This window comes from Lynx rufus, unplaced genomic scaffold (genome assembly GCF_022079265.1).
Source record: "Lynx rufus isolate CCGP_SWC_20201006 ecotype Redwood Valley unplaced genomic scaffold, mLynRuf1.p SCAF_15, whole genome shotgun sequence".
NCBI lineage: Eukaryota > Metazoa > Chordata > Mammalia > Carnivora > Felidae > Lynx > Lynx rufus.
This window is the reverse complement of record NW_025814829.1, coordinates 34,427,716-34,440,833: the sequence shown is the minus strand read 5'-3', so window position 1 is coordinate 34,440,833 and position 13,118 is coordinate 34,427,716. Positions and strand designations below refer to the sequence as shown.

General features: G+C 46.0%; 1 protein-coding gene across 2 annotated transcripts in view; it reads right to left on the bottom strand.

The window, feature by feature from the left end:
* SMYD2 (SET and MYND domain containing 2) overlaps window positions 1-12,835 on the bottom strand; it is a 50,687-nt gene extending 37,852 nt beyond the window's left edge. The window contains exon 1 of one of the 2 annotated variants that reach the window (XM_047076840.1): window positions 12,519-12,835. In XM_047076840.1, the coding sequence (XP_046932796.1) occupies window positions 12,519-12,691 (173 nt within the window). In that variant the 5' untranslated portion in view covers window positions 12,692-12,835. The remainder of the gene's footprint in view (window positions 1-12,518) is intronic. The other variant, XM_047076839.1, reaches the window with a different exon arrangement.
* Between the last annotated feature and the right edge of the window lie 283 nt (window positions 12,836-13,118).

Here is a 13,118-nt window from a genome sequence, read left to right as displayed (position 1 = left end):
GCAGTGATTAATTTTCTTGCTTTTCAAATTTGGAAGCCACAAAGATCAACAAGTTAGACATGTAATTAACAACTCCGGCTAGTTAATGCGTTGCCGCAGGTGCTGTTGGTCTAGATAAAAAGGATTTGATCCTGTAAGCTCCCTACTTTCTGCCACTGAAATGAATGCTTCGTGGGTTTCACCATGAAAGAAAAGGATACCGGCATGGAGGAGGTTTGCAATAACAATTACTTTTAACTAACGGCGACAGAAGAAGTGACAAGTATGCTCTGTTGAACAGAGGCAGCCCCAGCCAAATGAAAAAGAGAAAAGGAAAAAAGCCCAGCGGCGCAATATAACTTCACCATGGGTTGAAATAAGACAATCAGAAACAAAGTTAAGCCTCCCACCCGGAGAGAGTGGTTACACTAGCAAATTTTTATTTGAGAGAAATAAAAATTGGGGGAATTGTGGGGGAGCCCTATTATCACCCTGGTCAGGGGACAAGGATAATACTAAGGCTACAGGTTTTTGTGTAATAGTGAAAGATGCTCCACGTATCACTTTAATCCACGATGTAACGGTGAAACGGACCCACGTGCAGCGGGGAGCTTCTTCCCGTGCTGAACCTTCCCCTTCGCACCGGGCTTTGTTCTGAGGCTTGTTAAAAGTTACAGCCCGGGGCCTCTTAGGGAAGCAGGAAATATTTAGGGCAGTGAAGTAGCAACTAATGTCGGTTTTCCCAACTACTGGAACAGGAGCCATGATTTACAAGGAGGACGCTGGGCTTGGTGGTCGGGGCAGTAAGTGGTTGGCCTTGTTATAAAATTCTGTCACGGGGCAAGATGCGGTGACACAGGTCAAAGGGCAGACATTTTTAGTTGTACGTTCTGGGGCTCTAACCTACAGCATGGTGACCACGGTTAATAATTCAGTACCATATACTTGGAAGTTGCTACAAGTAGATCTTAAGCATTCTCACCACACACACAAAAGTGTGTGAGGCGACGTGTTCATTATCCTGATCTTAGTAATCATTCCACAATGTATATATCACACTGTCAAGTTGTCTCCTTTAAATATATACAATTACACTTATCAATTGTTCCTCAGTGAAGCTAACAGAATACTATCAACATGACTATACACATCACGGATGCGTTAAAGGTCAGCTCAGCGATGAAAAAAACGTGACGACACTGATTTAGGTTTTGTTGTAACGCAGGCTCTGGTGGAGAGGAAATGTGCCTTTGTCTTAGAAAGAAAAAAATTCATGAAGCTTATGGACAGAAGAGAGAAATATTCAGCCTAAGGAACAGGGAACATTAAACTATTATTTGCAGCCACCGGATGGTTCCTACTTGTAGACCCTTTAAAATCCCTAACGGTTAAACCTGCTCAGAGACGGCATCCAGGTATTTCCAAAACTTAACATTTCCATTTGGAAACGTTTTATATCCTAACTTCTATGCGAGATCTGAATGACACTTCCTTGCTACTTTGTCTTTCACTTCTCTGACTGGGATGTCAAAAGGAAAGAAACAATTAATGCCTTCCTTTTTACCTCCATTCTCTCATAAAGGCACTGACAATACATAACATCCACCGTTTCCTCCAGTGGTACAATAAATGATGGATGTTATCATTAGTGCCTTGTAATGAATACCAAGAACACTGGATTCCCCTACGACCGCTATGGCCCTACCTTCTACAACACCCAGGTGAGTAAACATCAAGAAAAAGGACAAAACCAAAGTCATTAAATTGAACTGTTTAAAACCTTGGAACTTTTCCTATTGCTCATGTCAACATTCTGGCCACAGAGTAAGGAAAAAAAAAAACAAACCAAACATGTAAAAATACCTCCATAACCTAACGCTAAATGTAAATTCCAGAACAGAGGTCAGGCTCTCTGCGGCCAAACGTGAGAATTAACGCCTTGTGCAAGAAACAGGTGACCTGTTTTGCATCTTACTTATAAGAAAATGCACCTTTTAAAACTGCTTACAGGAGAATTTTAATAGGTGACACTCTCTCACCCCTCTGGTTGTATTTTCCTATAGACAAAAAAAAAATGTGTTTCAGTGAATGACTCCATCGTGGACTATACCTTGAGAACTCAAACTTATCAGCTACTGTTTGAACAGACTTAAGAGACGTTTTTCTTTCAATCCTTATTGATTCCATTTGTATTTCTGAATAAAAAAGGACATTTTTTATACCATAAAACTTTGTACATGAAGCAGTGAAGAATTAAGTTACTGTACTTTAGCCAAGTAAGCTCTAGTCCAAAAGTATTATTTTCTCTGTGTAAATATTGCACCAGGCTCTGGAGGAATGATATTTTTGTAAAAGTTGAGCTATTTGGGGACACAAGCCCTACCTTCATGCAAATGGTGGTAAATATAAATATCAGGCAAGATGATTCAGCATCCAAATGGCCTAAATGACACAGAATTGAGAGCAGGAAGCTACTTCTAGGACTGAACTCTTTAAGGACACAGAAGTTTGGGTACTTACAGAGAAAGTTGTGTTACTCACCTCTGAATCTCCAGGGTCAGAACACAATGCCTAGAATAGCAAAGTGCTAAAAAAAGAAAAAAATGCAAATAGTAAACTACTGTAAAGTAAATATAAAATAGTAACTCAATAAAATGAAGAGATCTGTGGGCTGAAGTATTTGAAGGGAGTTTCATAAAAAAGATACAGTTTGAGCTGGATCTCTCTTGAGGATGAACAGACTTAGGGTACAAGGCCTTGCCTGGGAAGGAGGCCCAGGACAGAGAAGGGAATAATGCAGAGAAAAGCACTCAAGGTTACAAATGGGCAAAAGGAAGGATGAAGGATGACACAGAGCCTTTGTGGGACACTGGAAAGAAACTATCCAGCCTGTGGTTAGGGTGTGAGCGGAAGAGCAGGGAGGGACAATGCTGGCTAGTGTGGGAAGGGCACTTAATATGGAGCACGGGAACAATCAAGATTTTGTCAAGAAAATAGGGATCAGAGTGCCCGGGTGGCTCGGTCAGTTAAGCCTCCAACTCTTTTTTTTTTTTTTTTTTTTAATTTTTTTTTTTTCAAATTATTTATTTTTGGGACAGAGAGAGACAGAGCATGAACGGGGGAGGAGCAGAGAGAGAGGGAGACACAGAATCGGAAACAGGCTCCAGGCTCTGAGCCATCAGCCCAGAGCCTGACGCGGGGCTCGAACTCACAGACTGCGAGATCGTGACCTGGCTGAAGTCGGACGCTTAACCGACTGCGCCACCCAGGCGCCCCAAGCCTCCAACTCTTGATTTTGGCTCAGGTCATGATCCTGAGTTCAAGCCCCGTGTCAGGCTCCGCACTGATAGTGATTCTCTCTCTGCCTCTCCCCCGCCTCTCACTCTCTTGTGCGCGTGCTCTCTCTCAAAACAAATAAACTTAAGAAAATAGGGATCGATGAAGGCTTCTGTATTTGTAAGGATTCATTTCCAAGAATGAGCAGAGTTATATATTTAGAAAGGTGAAGAGGTCTGTCCAAAGAGCCACCAGTAAAATAAGTTGCAGAAATGAGACTATTCATTTAAAAGTTATTTCCAAAGGTAACACAGAGCCAGGCCTGGGGCTAAGAGCTGGGTCTGCACTCAGGAGCAAGTGTGCCCAAGGAAGTCTATATGAGGGTCCGTGGGAGCAAAGACGAAGGGAGCTACCCCAGCCTGAAGAAATCAGGATGGGCTTCTGGGAACCGGACAGTCAGACAAGCAAAGACAGACAGCGAGGGAGAATCAGCATGATGCACGCATTTGTGGACGCATGTACATGCGTGTGTGCGTGCATATGTGTGTGCATGGGTACGTGTGTGTGTACCGCCCCTGACAATTTGGGATTGCAGCAGTGAAACTAACCCTGCAGAGCAGGAGGGACTCAAACACCGCTCCCGATGCCTAGCCCCAGGGTCCCCAGCAGGCAGCCTTGACCTCACAGTGGAGTTCTATCGGCCCTTCTCTGAAGACACACAGAAAGAGAAGGTGGAGGTGAGCTTCCTGCCCTGCTCTGAACCTGGAAAGTACTTCATAGCTGAATGTTTTAGAAGGCCTGAGCACGTGTGGAAATGAATTAAAAATTAAGTGAAATAAGTAGGTTGTTTCTAAATTCTAACTTTGTGAACCTGAACCAGAAATGAACGTTTTTAAGGTGAAAGGACCTTAACGTTTTCCTTAAAGTGATGGTTAGAATGATTTACTCCGGTGTATGAGTGGATTAAATTTCATTAACTTCCAAAAAATGTCTCCTCAAAGCTGCAGCTGTTTTAACACAATGTGGGGATGTTCCAATTCATTAGACCTGAGTATTGGATCAAAGCTTGCCCTTAGTTTGCAGAAGTCAGGAACTAGGGTGTGTGGTTACAGCAGAACTGTCTTTATGACATATATGGATTATCAGTTTTCGACTAAATAAAACAAAGAAAAATACTCAACCCCCACACCGTACTGCCTTCAACCTGAAGGAATACCCGCTGAAACCTCACACAAAGTTCAAGGCACCCTGATTAAAATAAAGATGGAAAAAACAAAAAACAAAAAACCCTGCTACAATATAAGCTCCGTGGTGACAGGGACTTTTGTTCCTTTTCTTCACAGTTGTTTCCTAGGGACTTAGAACCCAGCGAGTGCTCCAGAGAAATAAGTATTTGTTGAATACATTAAAAATAAAATCCCTGATCTCAAGGAGTTTACCATCTGCTGATAATTAAATGTCTCTTACTGTTGAGGTCTGAAGGCTACGGGAGGCTATCCCTGTGAACATATTTGTGCCACTGACGGACCAGAGCTGTTTCAGGTAGCACCCAGGAAAGGGCTTCCTATGCAAACATCCCCAAGGGTGAGAGAAATCAACAAAGCATGAGCCCAGAACCTACATCCCTGAGGAGTCTTTCCTGGTACTCAAAGATTGGAGAGAAAAGGCTCTTCGTGTCCCAGGTCTCTTTATTTTGCCACAAAACGCAACATAACTCCTTTCAAGTGCCAGAATATGAAATCCTTGAGACTTTTATTTGGCTCAGATGAAAAAGTGTATCATGTTGGTCAGCCAGATTTTCTCTCCACCTCTCTCCCCCAGGATATGCCTGTGTCTTTAAGTGCTGGTGGGATATTCACTTGTCTGGTGAGTCGCCTTTATTTCGCCTCTTCGTGGTGACTCCGGATGCCCTGACCACTGACCCGCCCTGTCTATCATAGTGCACTTGTGGATACTATGATACCAGTGTGTGAGCTATCACGGCAAGCATTCGGTTCAGATTCTAGGGACCAGAGACTTGCCAAAGCTAAGCGTTTACGAATTCTCAGACCCCCTTCCTATAAAAGGGAATCCAATCTATTTTAATAATATGCATGCAATATCTCCACTCAGTCATCTGAAACCCTCCACTTAGTGTACAAGAATCACCAGATTTTATGTTAATAAATTGGCACAAGGAGCTTCCCTACTATTTTTAAACTTTTGATTGAAGAAGAATCTGAAACACAGCTGGATTCTCAGCGAATGCATGGACCAGAAAGATAAGTTGTTTCCTGAACCCTCAAGACTTTTTGGTATTATTTTCCTGCTAAATTGCATATTTCTGTCCTTCAGAGAAGTCTTGGAGGGATCTGATTTCCTTCTGTTCTATTGTGTTGGTGTGAACGCCTTTGCAATTGAAAAGGAGGCCTCTGAGGGTGGTAGGAACAGAGTCAGCAGAAGTTACACAAAGTGAGGTGTGTGGCTTTGTGACTGGTTAGAGCACCCGTGCTAATGAGGCCAAGGTCACAGGTTCAATCCCTGAAAAGGCAGTGACTTCAGTCAATTCTCTGCCAGAGCAATGCACCCCTAAACTACCAGATTTGCTAGAAATCCAAAGATGTGAAGTTGGGGATGTGGGTGGGAAAGGGGAGGCTGACAGAGAGGCTGACAATGTAAGTCCCCTGAGAGCGGACAGAAACCTCTAGTCCCAGAACTGGCTGCTCTCTGGGGACAAGGGGCCAGCACAGGCGGCCTCCCCCAGGGAACTGCTTGCTATAGACAACCAAGGAGACGCCAGGCCGACCAGAAGAGGGCTCAAAGTCAGAATCTGGTCAAATACAACCAGGATGCCCTGTGGTAGGCCTAGTTCCATGGAAACGATCACGACACACATATTCAAAGACTCCAGGCAAACCCAGAGAGGGGCTGTCTGTGAGAGGCGCAAGAAAATGAAAAATCAGTAACAGAGAGGAAAGTCTTCTAAATCCCATAGGCCTTACACAGATCAGAGAAGCATGGCTGGAAGTGAGAAATGATTACCTCGCTCTACATCTGAGGTCTGAAAAAATAGGTGTGGGCGTGGCGATGGGGCGTGACTTCAGTTATCAATGACTCCAAGAACATAAAGAATATTTGTAATTATTGATTGCCTCCTTGGGGAAACAGAAATAAAGCGGCATTAAAATTGTAATGATTTTTTCCTTGTGTGGACAAGAAAAGGAAAGGGATAGTAACCTAAGGCAAAAGAGGTAAGTCAAAAACACCAAAATAAAGGAGATGAGACGCCTGGCTGGATCAGTCAGTACAGCCTGTGGCTCCTGATCTTAGGGTTGCGAGTTCGAGCCTCTTACTTAAAAATAAGATCTTAAAAAAACAGAAAACACTAAAATACAGTAGAAACCTTCTTTGCCGTTTAAGTTCTAAAACAGGCAACTTTGCTGCCTGGGTTCTCACCAGTTTGGAGTTCTTCTGAACACCAGCTCCTACCAAACTATAGCTCTGAGCCCTGGATCTTTCCAAAGAAATGTAAGACGTGTCTTAGTGTTTTTTTAAAGAACTTTCTGACAGAGAGTGTGCGGTCTGCTTGTCCTACACAAATACCATCCAGGGGCCTCCTAAATTTTATTTATTTTATTTCCAAATCTAACCAATTTAACTTTGCACACAGCAAACTTCTGAACAACGACTGCGTTGAAGAAAAACAAAAGGGGTTATACTCTGATGCTGTCTGACCAGAGAGAAGAGAAACAAACTATTTATATGTAGGTATAAAGACTTAGGTAACAAACTCCTCTTAGCTCCAGCATAATATTTTTAAATATTCCAAACCCACAAAAGGACGAAAGCCTTGTGTTCTTTTTTATGTTTTATTATGTAATAATTGATACATTAAAAAAAAAAACATAGATAGCGTTCATGCAAATTCAAAGGCACTGTAATAAAAACATCTCTGAACCCTGAACAACCTAAGATATAGATCAAAGATAGCTCCATCAATTTATTTGTTCAACTTTTAAAAACATTAGTTTGTCGAATTACCTATTAGGGGAAGGGGAAGCAAAAGAGGTAATAAAAACAGCATTCACTCTAGAGAAAGTGTGCAGGGAGGAGCAACACAGGTCGACTCAGGCCAAAGGGAGTAAGGGAAGGAAGATCACACTTGGAAAAGGAAATTGTGGCTCAGACCGTGAAGAGCACAGAGCCTGGCCTTTTAGAAGACACTCAATAAACATCCAACCAAAAATATGTGAAATTCAAGGAAGCCATTTCACCTCTCGAACGCTCAGTTTTTTCCTACCTGCAGTGGAAGCCATCCTTGGGAGGATCAAAAGAAGAATGTATCTGGAAATGCTTTATGAGCTGCAAAGAACAGCATGACTTTAAGGAATGTCGTTTTATGGGATCTTCAGATAGTTTTTATTGAGAGGATTTTGTGCAATTGCTTTTGGGGAAGGAAAGGAATCAGATGCCGGTTTTAACTCGCCAGGGTTTGAATTTCACTTCAGCATATCCTGCTGCTGTTCTGTCCCTTTCATGTCAAATCATTTCCAAGCGTACAGGTTGGTCCCAGAGCCCCTAGAAGCTATAACAGGAATTATGCTCCCGCATATGAAAAATACGCGTGTGATGGCACTTGCCACATCTGAAATCATGCAACACTTGAAGGGCAGACAGGAGCAATGACAGGCTTGCTATGCAGAAAATTCTGTTTGTCTCCCTATCTCTTCTCAAATATTTGCTTCGTCTCATGGTAAAAGACTATTAAAGCGTCTAAGCACTTTTAGAAAAGGCTCTTAAAAAAAAAAAAAGTTTACCTGTGTAGGTTCATTATATTATTTCCATTAGGTTTAGATTTTGAGAACCAGTGAAATCCATGATTACTCCGGGGGACCTGGGGCTCAGAACTGCCGTTCTTAGCTCTGGGTGATTGTGCCATCTGAAGGATGGCTCTGCTGGTCAACAATTTCCAGTTATTTCCTCCCTGGTGTCCCACCCCACCCCCAACCCCACCGTGATAAAAATGTCCCTGACGCCACAATATTTTATCACCCTGTGTAACACCCAGCACAAGTGAGAGTGCCAGGCGGACTGTGACAGCTTACTCTGATCTAGCCTAGCGCAATACTAGGAGCATGACTTCTCCTGTTCCTTCTAAGTTCACAGGCAGGTGTTCGTGGAAACATTGTAAACATACAGGAACCTGGTTGTTCAAAGACATTAAGTAATTCGCCTAAAGACAAAACATCAGGACAGGGGAAGCCAGAACTCAAACCAAGCCAGTCTGGCACCAAAGTTTCTGCCTTGTTGGCTCTAAATAAATGAAAAACTTGAAATACTGTAATGTCGAAAGTGACAGCATAGCGTCTCCTTACCTGACGTACAGATGGCTGGATTTGGTTTTATTTCATGTAACTTCTTAGAGGAAATCTGTTATCTGTATAGTTTAATCTTACTACCTATTTTTTTTTTTTTTAAAACAACAACAACACTGGAGCAAAGGAGGAATTCTCTTTTAGAGCATGTGTCTATTTTTCATTCAGAAAGCAAGATAATTTGAGAACATGTGAAGTCATTTCTCCCCTTAGAGACCCTGTAATTCTCAGAGAATGTTCTCGGGGCGCCTGGGTGGCTCAGTCAGTTAAGCGTCTGACTTCGGCTCAGGTCATGATCTCATGGTTTCTGAGTTCAAGCTCCACGTTGGGCTGTGTGCTGACAGCTCAAAGCCTGGAGCCTGCTTCAAATTCTGTGTCTCCCTCTCTCTCTGCACATTCTCTCTCTCTCTCTCTCAAAAATAAATAAACATTAAAAATATATATACATACATATATGTATGTATGTATATATATTCTCAGAGAATGTTCTCAGAATCAACAGGATCACAGCAGCCCCCCAGAATGACTCCCCCTTCTGATGCACAGCTTCAGGGGCTCGGCCCCAGGGTTCTCTCAGAGAACCTAATCGTGTCTTAAGAAGGCAGCCTCAAGAGTTCTTGGCTCTTAATACTGATTAAAATCAACTCACTATTACTTTGACAGTCTGGTAAAACAATGGGTTAGGCAGGACGAACAGTGCTACGCAATAAAACCGTGAAGACACTTCCATCTCTACATCTGCCGAAACAGGACCTCTCGGTCACTGTTTTGCCCATGCAAGGATTTTAATTTTTAAAACCACTCTGAGTAAGCCAGGCATGACATAAATTCCCTGAAATGGGGTTCTAACAGCTTTACTGCAAGGAAGCTAAGTGGGCCTTCCTACTTTTCCTCATACTCAGAACGAACTGACAAAAAAGGCAACATTCTCGCCCTTAAATGACCCAGGAACCAAGAAAATCAAAGATCAAGAGGGAGACCTCTTCCCACCTGAGGAACTGCAAAGAATGAATATTCAGATAGAACTGCGTTAGGGCAGATTTTTTTTTCTTTTTTGAGACAAATAATATAAAGTGTTAAAATATGTCCTTGAACACCAAGTATGAAATATGACATAAAAATATCTGCCATAAACCGGGGGCCAATGGCCAAAATAAGTGTGTGTGTGTGTGTGTGTGTGTGTGTGTGTGTGTGTGTGTGTACATAAAATGTACCTAAAAGGTGTGATAGGGACAGCTCCCAAATGGGAAACATTTATATTTTTAGGAGCTGCCTTCTAGCAACTGAGGCAAGATACGCATCCCAAGTATCACCCACCAAACTGAGAAAATGTGATACAAATTTAAAATTCACAGAAACAAAACTTTGAATTGGGCCAACACCAAGAAAAATCCCATTCGACTGTGGCCTGAGAAACTTCCCTTTACTTTTTCAATTTCTAGAACAAACTTATTCCTGCAGAAATCACTTATTTTCCTTCAACATAAGTGAAACCCGAATACAGCCTCCGGGGGCTCACTCATGTCAAGCAATATTGTTTATGCTAAACTTCTAGCGCAAGCAAGGATGAGGAATAGTTGTTTCTTGTCCCGAGGGGAGGGGGGGGGCGTGGGGTGCAGAAGTAGCAGATTTTGCCCTGTATGTTTCAATAGTTGAGAATTCTGCTCCTACTCCCTTGAGGTACTGCAGAGACATATATGTGTTCCCTCTACTACAGCCGGACGGACGGAGCTGTTCCTCCACATAATCAAATAGTTGACAGCGGAAATGATGCTGAATCCGTGAGAATGCTCTAACCACGAATTCTAAACTAATTGAACTGAACAGAAATCAGAGTGGAACTCCAATTTCATAGGGATCAAGGTATCATCATTTCTTGTGTGTTACTTTAGTTGATTTCAAATGACTCCTTAGAGAGAAGAAATGAACTGTGGGTGTTGACAGAAGTTCACCAAAGCCAAACAGAGAAGTGTGGCCGGAGTGGGGAGTGGGGGCAGATGCAGTGGTACCGCCCCCAATGCAGGAGGTAGCCCTGGTGAGGGGTCAGGGGTCGAAAGGCAACAGTTAATGACACTCACAAACGCTATTCAGAAAAAGTAAAAACAAAGCACACGCTCTGTCGCATAGGGCGGGGTGACCTGTGGAGCTGCATCTGACCATACGTTAATGTTCTAAGGTTGGGGGTGTGGATAGTAGATACAGTTAGGACACTCACAGCTCAAGGGAAGCATCTCTCAGCTCTGCTTCTCCCGCTCCGAACCCAGAGGGATTTGATCTTTAATTCATTGGAGGAGTGCACCGGTAACTACGACCTGTGTACCTACTATGTGCCTGGCACTGTGATCTTCTCTCACAGGATGGACTCCAGGAATCACCAGGATCCCTGATGGAGGAAGCACCTTCTGTGCTGGGTGACCCCGCTTTGCTCCTGCCACTCCAGACACCCACACTGCTTCAGACTCCGAGCCACAGCGAGGCTCAGAAGATCAAGGGACCAGTCACAGCAGCCTTTTTAACTTTGGGAAAACCCAATGCTCACTTCACTCAAACGTTGCAAAGTGGTGCCATGACCCTTTAGCTCTTGACTCACCAATTCAAAGAGCCACATCACATACAGCCCTTAAGCTGCCCACGGCATGATTCTGCGTCTAGTGCCTTTCCAGGTCCCCCCAAGCGGAAGACAGTTCTGGCAGGGAGTCTGGGCAAGATTACTATAATATTTAGCCTTTGTCCCTTCTTTTGCTATGTCTTATCGTAGAATAAGGCACACAAGTCTGGGAGACTGGGGACTCCAGTGTATGTTGGACTTGAGACCTGTATTCAAAAGGTACCTGCAGGACCCCAGGTCAGCATAATCTAACCCAAGAACCTCCATTTCAAAGATGAAGAAACTGAGGTTCAAAGAAAGTAAAGCAGGGTCCATTCTTCAGAGACAAGGGGAAGGTTGGGTACAAACTTACTTCAACGCCATGCTTCCTGTCTCTGGAATTTTACTGAGCACCTAACTAGTAGCAAATGGGCAGAACTGAAGAGAGCAGATTTCATTCCCCTAGCTAGAGGTGAGACTACGTGTACACAACCACGCTACCTCTCTGAGGATTAGTTTTCTCATCTGTAAAAGGGAGACAGTGTGTTGGACTGGTGATTTCTCATGTACCTTTCACGTCTGAAACTGTCACAGGGCTTGAGATAGAATTATGTGTCGCGGTGTATGAATACGTATGTATGTGTACATACGTGAGTATATGTATACACGACATGCTACAATTAAATATCATTTCCAACCACACATTTTGCCTAATGCCCTCAGAGGCCATATTTTCAAAATCCCAAACCAAGGTCAGGCACGTCCCATCAGTGCAGCCCTTCAGAATCTCGGGGCGTGCTCAGCACCCCCTCTGGCTTCTCTCCAAACACAAGCGTTGAGTGAGAAGGAAGAGGAGAGGCCGCGTACTGTACAAGAAATGTTAAGTGTCATTACGTTCCCGGGAGGAAACGGCCAAGTGTGCGGCAGGGCTGGGCTGTGGGGGACAGAACACACCGCAGGAAGCACAAGTTAAAGGGGACAGACTGGCTGCTCGAACTCGCGGCCGGGCCGGCAATGCACCAAGAGCGCAGCGCGTGCCCGTGTTTGGAACAAGCCTGGCTCCGAGCCCACGTCTGAGGCCAGGACCCTGCACTCCCGCGCGCGCAACTCGGAAAAATGGGCCGTGCCGGGGGCGCGCGGCGGGCGCTTTGGCGGCTCGGTCCCAGCGCACGTGGCACGGCCGGCGCGGGCTGAAAGCGCGGCCGCCGCCCCAGCCGCCGGCGCTAGGACCCGGCGCGCCGCGCGCACTTCCTCCCGCCGCGGTCCGAGCCGCCGCCGCGGCGCCCCCGCCGCCCGCCCGGCCGCCCGCGCCGCCGCCCTACCTGGCGAAGCAGTACTCGCAGTGGTTGCCCCGCTCGTTGACCGTGAGCACGTAAGCGTAGGCCGGGCAGGAGAAGAGCAAGTCCCCCACGTGGAAGGGCCGCAGGGCCCGCAGCCCCCGGCCCTTGCCGGGGCTGCAGAAGCGCTCCAGGCCGCCGTCGCCCGCGGCCCTCATGCCTGCTGCGGGGCGGGGCTGGCGGGGCCGGCGCGGGGGGCACCCGGAGCGGCGGCTCCCCGCGAGCTGTTATTGGAGAAGCGTCACCCAGAGCCGCGGGGGGGTGGGGGGGCGGGGAGGGAAGCCGCCGGAGACGCGGCGGCGGCCACCGCTCCCCGGAAGGGACGCCGGCCCCGCCCGGCCCTCGCGCGCCCCCGGTGGGGGAGGAGGGGGACCGGACCGGCGGCCCCGCCCCGCTCGCCGGACCCTCGGCGGCCGCCCGGCACGCGCTCGGGACGCTTCCGGTGTGGCGGCGACCCGCGCCGCAGCCCGGGCGGCTCCTGGAAGCGGGGCGCGAGGCGTGTGCGTCTCCGCGGGCAGAGCGGACGCCGTCCCCTCTCCCGTGGGCGGTTGGGGTCGCCGCGGGCGGCGAGGTCCCAAGGCCTCC